Here is a 13,965-nt window from a genome sequence, read left to right as displayed (position 1 = left end):
GGATCACCATGTAAGAGGGAGCGTGATTTAGGAATGAAAAACAACCAAGCAAGCATGCTGCATTCATCGGTATCTGTTCCTGATCAAAAGCTTAACTGACCAGCTTTTCCTCATGTCTTCTTCCCCAGCTTTCTGCAACTAGGGAAGCCTCAGAGGAGGCATTTGAGAGGTCCAGGGGTTGGGATGGTCTGGAGCAACTTCCCGCTTCACATACAAAACCCTCTGCAAGAACTCTCCAGGCTCCAACAGGCTATCAGCTGCTCAGATGGAACAGAATGTGGGATACACGGTACCAGTTCCCCCCACCCTGAATTCACTTATCATGGGGACAGATTCTGGTCTTCCAGTACATGCTGGAGACAGAAAGGAGTCTGGAAGAGCTCTAGTTTGTGAGACAGTTTCAATCACCCATTGCAACACTGATCCAGAGCCTGCCAAACCTACCTCCTCCAGGAGTTGCGCAGGTCTCTGCTCAGACCAGAGTGACTATAACCAGGGACACCTTGCTTCTAACAACACACATGCCAAGACTTCCAGCAGCATCCCCTCCCACCCCAACAGAGCTGGACCAAGAGAGACACTGTGCAATTACCATTTCCCATGGCCCCTACTCACAGACTGTACTCACTGCATGGACCTGCAGCACCCAAACCTGATGGTTACCTTCAAAACAGCAGAAGGAATTATTCACACTTACTTCAGGGAGTCTTAAATCCTTGTCACAGATGACAGCTCCAACCCTTTGCCTTCTAATGAGCACAAACAACAGCACTGGTCATGTTAAAATCCCTGCACCAGAACAGCCTGAGGGAGAGGTTGAGCACAGAACATAGGCGATTTCAGGGGGTGAAACTAAGGGGTGCTCTCTCGGGCAAGGGTTTCTGCTACAGAATCCAGCTTCAATGGAAATGCAGAGCAGCACTGATTGACCTGTTTATGAATGTATGAATCCATTTGCAACCAATTAGCAGTTCTTAGCAGAGTGGGAGGTATAAATACCATCACCAATGTAAACATCAACACTGTGCCCTCCAAATGTTCTCTGCACACCTGTGAGCACAGGAGGAGAAGCCACCTTCCCAAGCAGCACAACCCTTGCACCCTCAGGGCCACCTAGTCTCATCTGCAACCTCAGGATATGAGTTTACGCTCAAGATCAAAGGCCTTTTCCTCTTCACCTTAAAAGCACATTTCCATATGGCTTTGCCTTCCTGCATCACAGGGAGATGACAACATGGGTCCCTCAAGCCTGGGACCCATACCAGGGTGAAAAGCAAACCTCTGTCCCCTCAACAAGGGCTGGCAAGACTCCCGTGTGATGTGCACAAAGCACGTCCAGAAATACATCTATACAGCCCAGCAAATCCTGCACAGAGCTCTCCAGAGGCCTCACAGGTAGTTTTGCACAACATGGCTTGGGGCCAGCCATGGCCCTCAGCCGCAGGTTTCCTGCCTCATGTCAGCCTCAGATGGGATAGGAGTGTTTTCTAAATGCACCGAGTGGAAAGGAGCAGTGGGAATTCACAGATCAGATGGTGGCATTTCATCCTCAGCTGCACATCTGATTTGTCAGCCCCAAAATCTTGCTCCTGCAGCCATAGATACACCTGCATATGATCAGCCCATGCACAATCTGGCTTTATCATCCCTCCTCCTGCATCTCCCTCTCTCCTCCCATCTGCACAGGTTGAGTGCTGTGCACCAGGGGCTGGAGTGCAGCAGAGCTGCTGGCTGGATCCCACCACATCTGAGCCATTGATCACTGCAGGGACTGGGCAAAAGCCAGAACAAGAACCAGTGCCCAGAGCAGCAGAGCTGGTCATGCCTGGGAGGCAGAACCACAAGCAGGGCAGCCTCTGACCAACAAGTGGCACTGAGCTCCCCTGAGCCACTGGCCACTAGCAAAGGGATGCAAAAGCCACTGCAGGTCACTGCCAGGTAACATCAGCAGAGTGAAAGATGGCACAGATGGCAATGGCACAAGGCTTCTGAGCTCATTTTTTGCCTTCCAGGCACACAAACCTGAGGGATAGAGCCTGGGTAAGGATTTGCAGAGCTGGGTGAGGCAGCAGTGAGGAGACAGCTCTTGGCAACATTCACACCAGTCACAGAACATGCTGATGGGAGAGATGGCACCCCATGCCTTGCTCACAGAACCAGCTAGGAGATCGTGCCTTAGCTAAGAACAGACATGAGCCAGCATTTGGGTACAGCAAGTCCTGGTTTGAACCCAGCAGCTACTGGGAAAAAGTCTGGAAGCACAACAGGGCAGAGCCCACTGCCTTCCAGGCAGTGCACAGCCCTCATACCACCTGTGGTCCCAAAGGGATCTTAAGCAATCCATAAGTGATCAACAGCACAGGAAGTGGTCAGCAGATGTTACAGAGTCCCCAAACCTTTACTAACCCCCCTGGCTACTTAGAAGTAAATGGCAATATTTAGGCAAAGATGGCAAAGGCATCCAAAGGGCTGGGCAAGAGCCACGGTGGCAGCAAATCCAGAAGCTGAGGCACAGCAGTGATGTGCCCAGGGTCACAGAGCAAGGCAGTGGCAGGAAGAGAAGCACCACTCGAGACACCCAGCCCTGTGCTTGCTGCATACCCGGTGGCCTCCTCCCGTGAGTCATGTCAGAGCAACAGGCAGGCAGCATATTTGGGTTTGCTGGCACCTCTCTGCATGTGGGGGAGGACCCAGCGAGGGAGCTCTGCTGCACAATCAGATAGTTATAACACATCAGTGCCATAAACAGCCCTTATCAGCAGCCAAGCTGGCTATTAAGGCTGGAAAGTAATCCTGAAAGGAACCAACATGCATTTGTTAAAATTGGCTTAGAGGAAGCTTAACAGTCCCACCTGACCACTGTAGTCACTGACCCCAGCGAGCACATCCCAGCCCTCCACACCGGACCACAGCTCATTGCCCAGAGAGGCAGAGGAGCAGCCTTTGTTATCAGCACCCAGCCGGCGCAGAATCAGTCCCTATTGTTCCCTACCCGGGCACCACCAACCCCGCTCCCCCGGGATGGAGGCTCGCTCCTGGTCCCAGGCGTGTCTGAAGCAGAGGGCACCTGGAAAGTTTTCTTGGCTCTGACACAGCCCAACGGAGCTGGAATCACCTGTTCTGTTGCCTTGCAGCATGCCAAGGCATTTTTCACGGTGTTTTGCTTGGGAACCACCCCAAGCCTTCGGATTGAGAAACCTCAACAGCCAATGCAATGGAGAAGTCACTACTCCTACTGCTCTCTGCCTGGGGGAGTCCTCCTGTCTTCATATAGCCTCTAGGACCCCCAGGAAGGGAGGACGCCTTCCTCAGGCAGGTTATCCCAGGAGGACGACCCTCGGGTGGTCATCAGCATCAACACCTTTGGCTGGGGGCTTGCTGCTTTTAAAGGAATGACTCAAAGCTGTGCTAGTGAGGTGGGTACCACTGCCACACATCGCATCAGCAAGAGATAAGAAATTGACTGTGACTCAATCAAACCTGATCAATCTTCCCAGACTTTGTAACAAGGACACGAAACCTGAAGTAGCCAGACTAGTACCAGGTGCCAGTTCCCATCTTACACAGCACATTTCCAAGCTCTGCTTTAGGAATTCATGCATACTGCATGACTGCCTCCGTCCCCATCTCACACAAAAGAAACACCCACATCCCCAGCTGCAGAAGGTACATGTTTTTCCCTGCTGCACCTGTGCTTTGCTCAGGCCCCTGATTTCTGGGTCTCTCCTTACCCTGCTCCTCCTCCTCATCGGCTGTTCCCCCCTGTCCATTTATATGTAGGCAGCAGCACCAGCGAGCAAGCCTGCTGCCTGTCAGAGTGCTCCTGGCTCCCTCTCACCATGTTGCGTATCAACATTTTATTCCATGATCTGCCCTCCAAACCCCAGAAATACAAGCCAAGAAAAGTATTCAGCAGAGATAAGCACCATGGCTTTGCCCTCATGAAAGAGGGGCCAGCAATCCCAGAGCCTGTCAGAAAGCAAAAAACTAGGCAGGAAATAATAAAAATCCATCCCATTAGGCTTGTCAACCCGGCTGTGACATTTTCTTTCCAATTCCTCCCAGCCAGACCAGTGCAAATATCAGCCCCATTCCCACAGCCATGGCCAAGGGAATGCCATACTTACTGCTAGTGCTCATCTTGCTGGTCCCTCCTCTGCCCTTCTCATCCAACAAAGGGGGCAAAGATGCTCTTTAAATCCTCTTTTTCTTCCGCGCCCCCTTCAGCGGGAGGAGGCTGCCTCTCCTTCCCAGCACGAATACCTCTGCGCGATCCGCCGACTAACGCATCCCAACGCAGCCCCGCAGCGCCGGCTCCCCGCCCGCCGCGGCTCCCGTTCCCGAAGAGCAAGGTCAAGGGTGTCTGCGGCTGGGAGGGGGCGCGGCGGGACAGCGGGGCCGGCCCGGGGGAGGGTCCCGGCGGAGCCGCGGTACCGCGGGCGAGGCACGGCCATGCACTGCGGAGCGCGGCGCGCCGCGGCTCGGCTCTTATAGCGGGTGTGGAGCCGCGGCGGGGAACGCGCAGCGCCTCGGCCCGCCCCGCCCCGGCGGCTCAGCCCAAGGACGGCCGAACCGGGCGGGGCGGCGGGCAGCGGAACGGAGCGGGGCAGGGCAGGGGAGGGGAGGGGGCGGTGGCCCGCACCCGGGGGAAGGCGGCGGGACGAGCCGGCCCGGCACCGCCGCCATCTGCCGGGCACCGCCTGCCCGCTGCCTGCCCTGCCCTGCCCTGCCCTGCCCACTCCCTGCCCGCTGCCTTTTCCTGCCTAGCGATGCTCGCTGCACACCCCGCGCCGGTGGGACGGCTGCAGTCCCGCACTGCTCACCCTTCAGCTTGGCCTGTGGTGCCTGAGCTGCAGGGGAATGCTGTCCCAGGACAGAGGCGGGGTGTGTGTGTGCAATTGATGCTGAAATCTGGATTTCCTCTCGTGCCACGGTTCCTCTCCAGCCGCTGTCCAGGCCTGTCCTGCAGCCTGCTGCCTGTCCCATGCTGGGAGCAGGGAGAGGGCTGTCAGTGCCTGCACTGGCTGCAGGATGGAGAGGGGGCTTTTCCCCCCATGATCAGCAAGCAGCTTTGCTGGCAGCACATCAGGACTCCTGGAAGGGCTTCAAAGCCATTAGCTCCTTGTTTTGTTTGTGAGACTATCAGAATAGAGCCTTACCCAGCAGACCTGCTCCCGGGGTGCGAGGGGAGACGGGGCTGCTCTGCCTGGGAGCCCCTGGGAAGCTGTGCTGAGATTCAAAGAGGCGAGCTACAGTCTTGCCACTAATGAAAGGGGTTTTTCATGCAGCGTGACAGGCGCCGCATCTCTCCTGCTCCTGGGGCTGGAATGCTGCTATGAGAGGGCCTTTTGCTTTCCCTTTGGGCTGGAATGCTGCTATGAGAGGGCCTTTTGCTTTCCCTTTCCCTCGTTGTTCTATGTGTGCAGCAGATGTTTGCGTTGACATGACAAGACAGGTAGCAGGTCATATGAGCTATGCCTGTGCTGCCGGTGATGCAGCCAGCTCGCTGCAAGCCCTGCTGCCTGTCCCCTTTGGCTCTATTCCCTCCCAGAGGCCTTGAGTGGGTAAGAAGAGTGGAACCAGCAGTGGGGATCCCTGCAGGGCTTGGAGGGGAAAGCAGTGCTGCTGATACAGCATGGCTGGATAGCTTGGGCTGTCCTACGGTGCTGATTTGGTGCCTTTCATGAAGTTTTCCTCTGCCTGACAAGTGCCTGGGTGTCCCAATCTCAACGGGAGAGTGCAGGACCCCATCAGGGTGAGGTTCGCACCTACTGTATCAATAACGTCCATTCAGAGAGTCAATAAAGCAGACACGATGCGAGCTGGTCCCCACGGTTCAGTGAGCTAATTAAGCTTCTTCCGCTGACCTGGTTTGCAAATCTTGTTAACTTGCTGCCTTCAGAACAACTTGAAATTGTGAGGCTGGGATGGCAGAGGGATGCACATGGGGTGCTCTGGTGAGCTCAGGGGGCGGCAGCGCAGATCTTCTTCCCCTTCATCCCCTTCCATATGGGTGATCCCAGCACCAGCTGTGCCATGGGGCAGGGGAGTGGGTGCTGCCAGCAGGGCAGGGCCTCAGGTGCCTTCAGGAGGGGATACTTGGGGTTTGGCACTGGTGAGCTGACAGCAGGAAGCTGTGACCCTCGTCACCTCCCTGCCTCAGCCACCAGATCCCACGCAGGGACCTGTGGTGCAGGGCACTGCTCAGAGCCCATCACTGTCAGCGCTGTCCCAGGGTGTTTTGGAAATCCCATTTCCTTTTCTTTGACAGAGGAAACGGGCTGCAAAAGCTGCTGTAAAAGGATGTTGGGGATGCCTGAGAGGAGAAGTCAGAAATGAGGAAATGTCAGGATGTTAAGGCAGCCTCCTTTCATCCCTTTGTGTCTGTGCATTGCAACAGTCTTTCACAGCAGTTATTAGATGCATATTTTTCCCATAAGGCTCTTTCCTTGTTCAGTACCCAGCGTGTACCACGTAGCTCAGGCTGTGCAGAGGAAGTTGCTGCCTTCAGGACCCTGCATTGCTCAGTGCAAAGGGACTTGGTAGTGATGGGGGTAAGAGGACAGAAGAAAACAAGGTGCTAATTTCATTATTTTTACTGATGGCTTCCCTGGACATTGGGTTTCTCATCCCTGCCTCCATGGCCTTGTGAGATCATGAGAGTCACCTGAACCTAACCTTGCCCACTCAGTCGATAACTGCTTCTTCTTTCCCTGATGCCTGACCTGAACACTGTCTGGCTGAATAATGTGAGAGCTGGAGGGTGCTGGCATCACCAGGAGTTGGGCCCAAAATGTGCTATGCAACGGCAGGAACTCAGATAAATCAGGATCATTGCCTCTCCTACCAGTGGCTGTATGTTTCCATGTGAGGCTGTGCTCAGCCACTGTCCCTGGGAAGGAATGGTGGTCCCCAGGGCTGGAGGGGCAGCCCTGTCCCACTCCTGCAGAGCAGGCTGCCTAGGGAAAGCCCCTGGAAAAGGGTATCTGTCCTCACTCCTGTGTGACCTGGGGAGGAATGTTGAGGCTGCAAGCGAAATATAAGATAGCAGGTCCCAAGGCCAGAAGAGACAGGAAGTTAGAGAGTTAAAAGATCACGTAAGCATCTCTGCCTTCAAAACACATTGCGGGGATGGTTCATCATTAGCCTTAGCTCTGGCATTTCTGGTTTACTTGAAGCCATAACATCCCTTTCAGCACACCTAGGTGCAGACACATGCACACATATGTGTTTGCAGACACATGCACACATACGTGTTTGCAGACACACGCAGACGTAGAGTCACATGAAACAGCTTTCAGAGGTCTCTCTGTAGGTACCCCAAGCTTTCTACCCCCTTCCTTTCCCCTTCAACTGGTAATCATCTTGGTGAACAGCCTTTCCTGAATCACAGTTGCAGGAGGAGTGGAAATGCCTGGACCAGAAATCGCAGCTGCTGCCCTTGCTCCGGGCACCGTAGCATCAATGTGTCTGTCTGTCCCAAAGGCACCAGCCAAACGCATGCCTGCCAGCCCGTGCTCCTGCAGCCCTGCTGCATGTGTGCTGGCAGCAAAGCCTCTCCTTTCTCAGGAAGATTTAAGTCCAAACAATTGCAGCGAGACGCCCATGGGGACCCCAGCCCGGCACTGGGCAGGCTGCAGAGAAGCAGGACTCTGACTCATCGGAAGCTGGTGACATTTTCCACAAAGCCTCTAAGACCAGGGCTGTAATGCTCTCAAAAGGCAGCAGAGAAGCCTAAGGGGTCTGCAGACCCCATTATAGCACAGCACATGGTCTGTGTCATGGGACGGAGGAAATTCTGCTTCACTGGACACCTCCCTACCTATTTTTCTCTTGTGTCCTGCCTCCCCTGTGAGGTGGGATCTGGCAGAGGCAAAGGCAGGAGTGGTCAGATGCTGCTGCCCACTGCCCCAGTGCAAAGCCAGGCGCACTCATCCAGTGATGATGGAATTACTTTTGTGATGATGGAGATCAGCATTTTACTTTGGAAGTGCCTGGAAAACAGAAACTGGGACCAGAGACAGTGAACTAGTGTTTTAAGAGGGGACCCTGGGAGGCTATGGTGGGAGCTGTGCCTCATCCAGCGCAGGACCCCACTCTTCTTCCTCAGTCACAGCAACCACCAAGTCGTTTGCTGGTGCTTTGGCTTTCTTCCAGTTTACACAGCAGCACAACAGCCCTTTCCAGCAATTCCTCATGTCGGCAGGAGAAGGCACAGACAGGCAGAGGCAGATGTTCCCCAGGCTGCCTGCATTAAAGCGATAATCAAATGATAGATTATTTTCAAACAAACTCACATTTTCAGCCATTAATTTTAGTGCTGTGCAAATAGTTTCAGAAAAAAAACAGAAATACCCAGACAGTGGAGAATGATTGTGAGCTGCATCTGCTCCAGGCAGTGTTGGTGTGCACCGTAGCCCGTCTGTAACCTGTAGCTATGCTGCAAGGCCAGGAGGGGGTGAGAACACCATGCACAGTAGGAGCTACAGGTCCTCTGGCATCATCCATCACATCATCACGGGGGCTAAGTCCCTACATCAAATACAACAAACATTCCCAAATCAAAAGCACAAGTGAAAAGTGCTTCAGAAGCTCTGGTCCTGCATATTGTGAATGCTGAGCCTTCACCTTTCCTCTTGAAAGATCAGGACAGCAGGAGAAAAGATGTGCTATATGATCTGCCAAAGGGAGGGGTGATGGCAAAGGCTTTGGGGCATTGGAAACCAGTATTTGTCCTAAAACCTGCAAGAGTCTTTCACTCTCCAGCCCTTCAGGAGAGCTAACATCCCTGTGTAGACTTCTGCCACAGCAGCATGGTAGGACAGCCAAGGAGCACTCTGCTGTGGCATGCAGCAAGGCTGGGTCTCCCAGACAATATCAGGGCTTATTGCTTGAGGTTGAGCATCTTGGGGCTGCTCCATTTCCCCTCTGTGTGTGTAACTGAGTTGGTGTGCACTGTGCTGTGCAGCCCTGCCACGGGGTGAGTGGGGACCCACCGGGGACAGCTGCCCCCAAAACCTGGCCCCTGCCAAGCACCATCATCAGAGCGATGCAAAGGGAGATGTACACCAGCTGCAGCTCTGCCCCCGAGGTACCTGACCTGCTTTCTCATTGCCAAGTATGCTTCAACCCATTAAAGGTCATCGGAAGTTGGGTTTATTTTTAGTTTTCCCTTTTAAGTTGCCCTGAAGCAGTGAGGACTGATGGAAGGAAGAAACATCCTCCCTCCATTAGGTCAGGATCCTGAGACGTTAGTGGACAGCCTTGCCCATCACGAGACCCCTGTGAGAAGGCAGCCCCTGGAACTCTCTGCTCATGGAAGGTGGCTGGCCAAGCTCCCATCTTGCCAAAGCTCCTCGGGGAGCATCACCTTCTCAGAAAGAGTGATTTTGCCTTGCAAATGCTGCTTTTTTTTTCATTGCTGGAGTGGCATTATCATGTTCTTCATATTATTTAATGAGGAAACTGAGAGTCAGGGTGCTTCTGGGAGAATCTGGGGGACCAGCAGCAGAGTCAGACCAGGTCTCCAGACCATGCTGTTCAGAAGGCCAAACAATGCAATTAAGAAAAGATAACTTCTTTTTATTCCTCTAAGCACGTGAGATGCTGCAGAACGGGTAGCCCCGGGTAAGCAGCGGGTTATCTCTTTTCTAGGAAATCTGTTTTTTTTTCCCCAATCTATAAATGGAATGCAGACACTGAAAATAAATTCCCAGAGAACGAAACTGAGAAAACACAATGGGCTTTGGATCAAAGTGTTTGGATTAATTAGCTTAAAGTGAAAGCTTTCGTTCTGATTTCTGCCTCGGCTTGATGTACAAAAATTAAAGCAGCAAAGCTTTGTAAGTTGGAAAATCAAATTGTTCCACACTGAAAATATCAAAACGAGATGCTTAGCCTCGCTGGGATGCTATGTTGCTTTCTAAAAGGAAATGGCATCAAGACCAACACCTTTACAAGCATCCTGGATCATTAAGAGCTTCAAAAAAAGACCTAAATCAGCATAAGCAATTAATATCTTAATCAATTTTCCTCCTTTTCTTCTAAAGGAAAGTATAAAAATATTGATTTTTTTTTTTCCAAATTATCAAAAGATTTCTGTATATATGTTGCCTTTACTGTACGGTTAAACTTGAGCTTGAGCTGTGTGAATTAGATGGAGTGGTTCATATGAATCACACCACTGCTCAGGCTCCGTGATGGGCATTGCTCATATCAACACTTGCTGGGCTGCCAGTGGGAAAAGCAGCACTGGATTTGCCCTTGGTGTTACATGTGCAGGAGATGGCAATTGAGCACCTTGCAACTCATATCGTGGATGTTGAAAGGAAAAGTAATACCGAGATTGGAATTTTATACATGCTTGTAATCTAAAGATGGACAAAACGTGGGTTTGTGACCATTTTCCTACTGTGGGTGAAATTGAAAAATGAAAAATTGGAGATCTGGGGAGTTGTGCTCACTTTGTCATTTTTTATTCTCCTTCCTCATCCTGCTCATTTCTGTTTCAATGGCAAAATAGGAACAGGGTAAAAGCGAAGGGGAGAATAATAGAGGGAAAGAGAGACTTGGAGGGAGAAATACAGGGGAAATGAGAAATTGAAATATTTGGACAGCTTGATTTGCTAGAGATATTTCCAAATGAAACACATTTCTTGTGGAAGCCTTTCTGAGGAGAAAAACAAAACCGAGGAGCTTTTCCTTCTGATTTTCAATTGTCTCTCCCCAGTGCAGAACCTGAATGAACCTTGGCTGCACATCCCAGGTGGGGTTTGCCTGTTACCTGACCCACAGTGTCTTTAACACAGAGATAATAAAACCGCTGCTGGCAATGAGCATGGCTTTGCTGGCTGCTCCTCAGCGCCCTGCACTGAGGATGCTTCTGCAAGTCAGCAACCAGAGGTTCCCAGCCGTGTTCTCACAGCAGCCCCCTATAGATGGACTCCACAGGGTCATCTTACGTGGACGTGTCCTCCAGATCTGGATGGTTGCACTTGTGTCCCCTCTAACGTTATTTCGGAGGTCCCCTATTTCTGAGCCTTCCCTTGGTTTCCATGCAAGCCCGGTTCTGCAGTTCCATCCTGGGGTTATTTCCCTGCCCATGGTTCACGTGTGGACCATGTTAAGGTTGCTGGTGCTGGTGCTGTGGGCAGCAGGGAGGGGGCCTGGCTTCAAATCAGTTTTTCCCTTGTCTGGGACAGTGGAGGAGCGGTAGCTGCTGCCATCTAATGGCTCTGACAATTAGTATTCGGGATGGGGAGAGCCGGCACACTGTGCGGCTCCACCGGCTTGGTAGCGGTCAGCTAATGAGCTCTGGTGAGGCTAGGGGGGTACACTGCGCCCGAAAAGCAGCCCAATGTCCCCTGAGGTGACACTGGTCACAGTGGGGAAGGCAGAGGCTGGACCCTGCCATTTCAAAGCCTATGAGAATATCCTCAGAGGTGATGCTTTCACTCTCTACAACTACCTGAAAGGAGGTTGTAGCGAGGTGAAGGTCAGTATCTTCTCTCAAGTAAGTGATAGGACAAGAAGAAATAGCCTCAAGCTGCACCAGGGGAGGTTTAGATTGGATATTAGGAACAATTTCTTCAGAGGGTTGTTGGGTATTGGAACAGGCAGCACAGGGCAGTGATGGGATATTCATCCCTGGAAGTGTTCACGAACTGTGTAGACGAGGCCCTTAGTAACATGGTTTAGTGGTGAACCTGGCACCCTGGCAGCAGGTCCCAGACCAGTCTGCAGTCTGCAGGAAACCAGCTCTGGTTCACTTCTCATGGGCATGCAGCCCTGACACAATGGCTTTCCAAGCACCTTCCCAAAGAGAGGCACAGTGTCACCTATTTTCAGTTGATTGTACGGGAATAGCACAGCCTCTGGCTTAGCAGCATCACCCTAACACACAGGGAACACATCAGAGAGACCCTTCTCTGCCGTCCCCGCATAGCCTTATAGCTGGACTACCTGGGGCTAGGTCCAGAGAGGTGGGCAAGGCAGGAGGACTCCCAGTCAGGTCTTGCCTGAGCTCAGCACCCCAGTGTGGGCTGCAGGTATTCATCCAGCCCTCAGGTCCTGCCTGGCCATGCTCAGGGAGGTCTCAGTGCCCTTTAGAGGCTGTCAGCAGTCTACAAGCTACCTGCATCAATTCTCCTGCATTATTGATAGGGTTAAGGCCATTTCATGTTCTGGCCAGTGCTGGGCAGAGATACTTCCAGTCTGGGGGGAGAGCAGGGATGAGAGGCCAAGGGGACAAGCCATGACTGGATGGGGCAGCAGGAAGGGAGGAGCTGGGGGACCTCTTTGCAGCAGCTCTTCCATCAGTCAGGAGAGATCAGATGGCCAAAAGACACTTCCACCACCTGGGGACCCTGTTCTGCTGTGAAGATGGGGTGGATCTGACTGCAGGCTGTGAGTGCATCCTGGTGGGGCTGATTCCTGGGGTAGGTGCATGGTGTGGGCCCATGGGACAAGCTGGGAACGTCAGGGGCTCATGACACATCTCTGTGTCCCCTTGTGCCCTTTGCCAGGGTGCAGGTGTCCTTGTGCAGGATGGAGTTGCTGCAGGGCTGAGGGCCTGGCACCCCTCATCCCTGCAACCTTGTCATGGAGCAGGCACAAGAGAACTGACAGGAGTCAGAGGGAGCTGGGAGGAGTATCCTGAGGGTGCATGGAGGTTTCACGAGCTGTTAGCTCAGATCTGGCAGAGGACGCGAGGTCCAGGTTACCTCCACAACCTTGGGAGAAACTGTTCTAGAGGCAGAAAGAGATTTTCCCTGATAGTCCTGTGCCTAAAAACTGCTATGATGTGTGATGCTGTGGCTGTTTCACCTGCAGCCGTTGCCAAAGCAGAGGTGGTGCTGGAAGGTACCACAGCTCTGCCTGCTCCTGGGTAAGGATGCCCAAGCATGGCAGTGTGCTGGAGCAGTGACTGCGGTGGGCAGGGTGGCCGAGGAAGGGATGCAATAACCAAAAGAGCTCCAAAAGACCTTGAGATAGAGCACTGTGACGCTGAACGCTCACGACTGCTATTCCTGTTGCTCTTCTACACCTCATCATTGAGCTCTCTATATAGTGAAACTGGTGCCTCTAAGGCACCTGCATGTGGAGTATTACAGTGGGGCTTTCCCTGACACCTCAAACCTTCCTGCAAGGTGAACTGGAAAAATCCCAAGGTGTTTGCACAGGGCTGAACTAAAGGATGCTTCCAGCAACACAGTGCCAGGCAGGGGCTGCAGCGATCTTCAGATCCTGGAGCTCAGCTGGCTTGCTCTGGTCCTTCCTTCTTCCTTCCCATGCCTTATCTGTGGCCGGCACTTCCCTGGCTGTGTCTCCAGGCAGTCTGGAGGCTCCCCTGGGTGGTGACGCCGCACTCTTCCTTTGAAGCACTGGTCATGTTCGGGGGGGCAAGTAGGATGCTTTGGGTTCACACCCCAGTGCCAGGGAGGACACCTTGAATCAGCACCCTGGGCTGCTCGCTGCATGGCTTCCCAGTGCTCTGTGTGCCAAAGGGTGGTCCCAGCCTCTGGACCCACCCGGGCATTGCTGACACACAGGGTCCATGTTCCAGCAGCACTTACTTCCTCTGCCCCTGGCTGAAAACAATGCAAGAGGCGCAGGCCTCAGCATTACTGAAAAGCACTGAGTTCAGCTTAGTTCAGCCCCAGAGCCTGCTTAACCCTGTAGTTGCGGGATGGAGCAAATATCCTGATGCAGGCAGCAGCTATGGATTGCTGTGTGCTGCACAGAATGGAGAAAGGTAAGAAGGGTCTTGACAGTGGAAGGGAAATCTTGAGTGAGTGCCATCGATGAAAAGATGTGTCTCAAAGCCAGGCCTGTCTGCCTGCAGTTCAGTGACTTGCCATGCTGGTTTTGCTGCAAAACCATTGCACTTCCCGTGTCCTGACACCCTGCTTCCCGAGCTGCCGGCACACCAGGAAAGATGCTATCTTGATGCCACCCCGTCTGGGG

General features: G+C 52.9%; 1 protein-coding gene across 2 annotated transcripts in view; it reads right to left on the bottom strand.

Moving 5' to 3' along the window:
* The window catches only part of ABLIM3 (actin binding LIM protein family member 3), a 50,435-nt gene extending 45,836 nt beyond the window's left edge, over positions 1-4,599 (bottom strand). Inside the window, exon 1 of one of the 2 annotated variants that reach the window (XM_062607686.1) lies at positions 4,128-4,599. In XM_062607686.1, coding sequence (XP_062463670.1) covers positions 4,128-4,140 — 13 coding nt within the window. In that variant the 5' untranslated portion in view covers positions 4,141-4,599. The remainder of the gene's footprint in view (positions 1-4,127) is intronic. The other variant, XM_062607687.1, reaches the window with a different exon arrangement.
* Positions 4,600-13,965: the final 9,366 nt, after the last annotated feature.

This window comes from Pezoporus occidentalis, unplaced genomic scaffold (genome assembly GCF_034315485.1).
Source record: "Pezoporus occidentalis ecotype Australia unplaced genomic scaffold, CSIRO_AGI_Poc_V1 ctg124, whole genome shotgun sequence".
Taxonomy (NCBI): domain Eukaryota; kingdom Metazoa; phylum Chordata; class Aves; order Psittaciformes; family Psittacidae; genus Pezoporus; species Pezoporus occidentalis.
Note: the sequence above shows the minus strand (reverse complement) of the source record. Positions and strands in the feature narration are given on the sequence as shown.